Source organism: Diabrotica undecimpunctata, chromosome 10 (genome assembly GCF_040954645.1).
Source record: "Diabrotica undecimpunctata isolate CICGRU chromosome 10, icDiaUnde3, whole genome shotgun sequence".
Classification (NCBI taxonomy): domain Eukaryota; kingdom Metazoa; phylum Arthropoda; class Insecta; order Coleoptera; family Chrysomelidae; genus Diabrotica; species Diabrotica undecimpunctata.
In genome coordinates this window covers 11093550-11097289 of record NC_092812.1, presented here as the reverse complement: position 1 = coordinate 11097289, position 3740 = coordinate 11093550, and the positions used below count along the sequence as shown (strand labels likewise).

At 35.8% G+C, this 3740-nt stretch overlaps 1 protein-coding gene across 1 annotated transcript; it reads right to left on the bottom strand.

Moving 5' to 3' along the window:
• Positions 1-611: 611 nt before the first annotated feature.
• On the bottom strand, positions 612-3132 carry LOC140451620 (uncharacterized). Its single transcript, XM_072545465.1, has 3 exons — positions 3051-3132; positions 1245-1976; positions 612-1060 (listed from the first exon to the last, which is right to left on the bottom strand). The coding sequence occupies exons 1-3, from the start codon at positions 3130-3132 to the stop codon at positions 612-614; spliced, it is 1263 nt and encodes a 420-aa protein (XP_072401566.1).
• Between the last annotated feature and the right edge of the window lie 608 nt (positions 3133-3740).

The following is a 3740-nucleotide window of genomic DNA, read 5'->3' as shown; positions in this document are numbered from 1 at the left end:
GACGTATTTCTTCGTTTGGGATTCAGTCTCTCAGAGAGTCTCTATAGCCCTCTGAGTCATGGGAATCTTATTCACTACCTTTTTTGTGAGTGTTAATGTTTCTGCTCCATAAGTGGGTACAGGTAGCACACATTGGTCAAAGATTTTCCTTTTGAGGCATATGGGTAGATCCGATTTAAGTACATAGTTTAATTTTTAAAACGTTGCCCAGGCTAATCCTATGCGACGTGGGAGCTCACATTGAAGGGATTAGAAGAAACCATAAAGGTTGGACTGTATATTTGCGCTGGTTATGAACTTCTTGTTGAATAAACTCTCATAAATTAATTAAAACTTTGACAGAATGAAAAACGTGTTTGTCACTTGAAAGAATAATTTATTCTGACTTTTACAATGTTGCCGTTCAGACAATTTTACGCTAATTGGCGTGTAATTTGAAGTCCAAACATGCCCCCACCTTGAAAGGGGTAACTTTCAAAACAATTTACATTTTAACAAAAAAGAAATACATAAGGTGAAATATACATACATAAGCTGAAATATACATACATAAGGGGAAATATATATATACATAAGCTAAAATAGAGTTCACTTAAAAATATACTTTCACATTATTTGTCAGTTTCAACCGGAAGAGGACATATATTTGACACTGCTCTCCGAAGAACACCATTGGAAGTCTGCACTGATATAACCCTAGTAACGCCATCATGTCCAGGGTAAAGATCTCGTACTCGACCAAGAAACCATTTCTTGGATGGTAGCTTCCTGTCTTTGATGAGAACTAAGGTATTTATCTTGACTTTTGAACGATTCACCTTCCACTTCTGCCTCTGCTGAAGTTCTGAAATATATTCTAAAGACCACCGTTTCCAGAAATGTTGCTGAAGGAACTGGAGCCTTTCGTGTAAGTGTAGACCAGTTTCCCTTTCATTGGATATGTTGTCTTTAGGAATTGAGCTGATTGGTCGGCCAATTAAGAAGTGAGAAGGTGTTAGCGGCTTCAAATCGAAAGGATCATTGGAAAGAGGGGAAAGAGGTCTAGAATTTAGTATTCCTTCTATTTGAAAATCTTCATAAGTCAGTATAGAATTGGAGAAAACTTTTCATGTGTGATTTCATTGATTTGACCCCTGACTCTCAAATACCACCGACGTGGGGAGTATAACATGGAAATTTCTAAGAAATTTGCTTATGATTGCATTCATCGTTAATTTTATCTTTATTTAATTTGAAAAATTCACTTAATGCATTGAGTTCATTGAATGCACCAGTAAAATTTGATCCATTATCTGACATTAGCTGAGTGGGTTTGCCCCTGCGAGAAATAAAACGTTTTAAGGCTGACAAAAAAGTTTGAGTTGATTGATCTGATACAAGTTCCAAGTGTAAGGCCTTTGTGCTGAGGCATACAAATAAACATACATAGCCCTTATAAGTCTTGCAACCACGTCCTCGCCTGTGCTTAAGAAGAAACGGACCGGCATAATCGACCGCAGTAACAGCGAAAGGAAATAAAGGCTGTACACGGGCTGCAGGAAGATCACCCATTATTGGATTAACAGAAGAGGGATGGGCCTTGAAACAAGTTACACAGTTACGAACCACGGCCTTAGCAGTATTTTTGCCATGAATTGGCCAACATTTTTCCCTCATGAGGTATAATAATTGCTGAGGATGTAATGATCGAATGTGAATGTCCTTAAAGAGAAGTTTGGTAACATGATGACTGAAAGGAAGTAGGACAGGATGTCTTTTATCCTGACTAAACAGTGAATTTCTAAGTCTACCTCCTACACAAAGAAGACCATCATTATTGATGAAAGGATGTAAAGAAATTATGTTAGACTTAGGATGGAGAGTTCCCTTTGATGACAGCCTTTGAATTTCAAGCTTAAAGGCTTGATTTTGAACTACTTTAAGTACATATCTTTCGGAATTTTGCAATTCCTCGAAACGAGAGAGGACCCAACTGTCTAAGTGAGTGATTTGAGCATTTTACATTATGAACAAATCTAAAGCAATATGTTAAACTGCACTGCAAGCGGCTGAAATTGGAAAAACGCTCAAAAGAAAGTAATTCTATAGTAGGTGATATTTTCATTGAGATGGATTCTATCTTTAACTGTTTGTTGCATTGAATAGGTTGAATTGGTATATCAAAGAGATTCACAGAAAGAAAACTGGGACCTTCCCACCACAAGCTAGAAGAATTTAGAAGTGAAGGTCCAAGGCCTCTGGTGAGTAAGTCTGCAGGATTTTGCTAACCTAGAAAGAATAAGAGCTCTACAAAGTTCTAGTCGAGGAAGACCTATTTTCTTAAGAGGTGCAACTTTGCTTTTTGCACAAAGAAGATTGACACAAACAACTCCAGAAGAATTAACACTACGAACATATATACAAGCTCCATAGGCTTGTTCTAAAGAATCAGAAAATCCGTGCAACTCAAGCCTAATAGCTTCTCTGCATTTGAAATTGCGGACTATCTTAAGTTCATTTAGAAAAGAAAGTTGGCGTCTGAATGATGATCATTCAGTATAAATGCTAATTAGTACTGACTGATCCCAATCCATTTGCTCCAACCACAATTTTTGAATTAATATTTTTACCTTTATTACACAAGGTGCAAGAAGACCCAAAGAATCGTAGATTTGTGCAATTTAAGAAAGGATTGAACGTTTAGTTACCAAATTAGGATGTGGGTTCATTTATATGATACATGAGGGTATCTGACTCATAACACCATAGAATACCTAACGTTTTGGTTATCTCTCCAATGCGAAGAAAGTTAGAATCAGTAGAAGAGATAGAAGAAGAATTAATACTATCGATGATGTTAGGATTATTAGAAACCCATTTACGAAGTGGAAAACAACCACGATCAAGAATGGTAGTAATTTTCGGAGCATAAACGTGAGAGATCCGAAGAAGAATCAGATTCTGTTAGAAGATCAGCTGTGGCAGATTCTATTAAAGTTGTAGAAGACATCTAGTAGAAAGAAATGAAGCAGCTGCAGTACCATATATAACTGTATTTAGCTGATATTTACATAAATCTTCTGATTGATCGAATCGCCATAAAATCTGTTGGAGGTTTTGCTGTTCAGGAGTAATAAGAACTTGTCGGTACATTTTGACTATGTCCGCAGAAACTACAAATGAATGCTGCCTGAAGCGAAGAAATATTGAAAATAAGTCGCTTTGTACATTAGGGCCAACCATTTGAAGATATCATTTAATGATAATCTAGTAGAAGAAGTGGAAGATCCGTCAAAGACGAGACGAAGCTTAGAAGTCAAACTATCTTCCTTTAGAACTGCATGGTGTGGAAGAAAGTAAGATATACTTGAAGAAGAAATTAAAGGAGATTTTGACATGTGCCCTAAATCTATATATTCTTGAATGAAATTTGCATAAGCTGATTTAAAAAAGGAATTGTTTTGAAACCTTCTTTCTATGCTATAAAACCGTTTATACTCCAGTCACTGTGGAGGAAAAGAGGTCAATACCTCTAAATTTTTTATAATTGAATTGATTTTGCTAAAAATTTGGAATTAGGCTTATCTTACCTCCCTCTTCAAAAGTTATATATGCGCTAGGTGAGCTTTTTATTTTTAAGGGGTGAAATCACCCCTTATTGAAAATAATGAAAAAAATTTATATTAAAGCATTCTATGGATTTAGATCGTGTTAAATTAGGTAATTGAAATATTGTCAATTATAATAATGGATATTGTGTA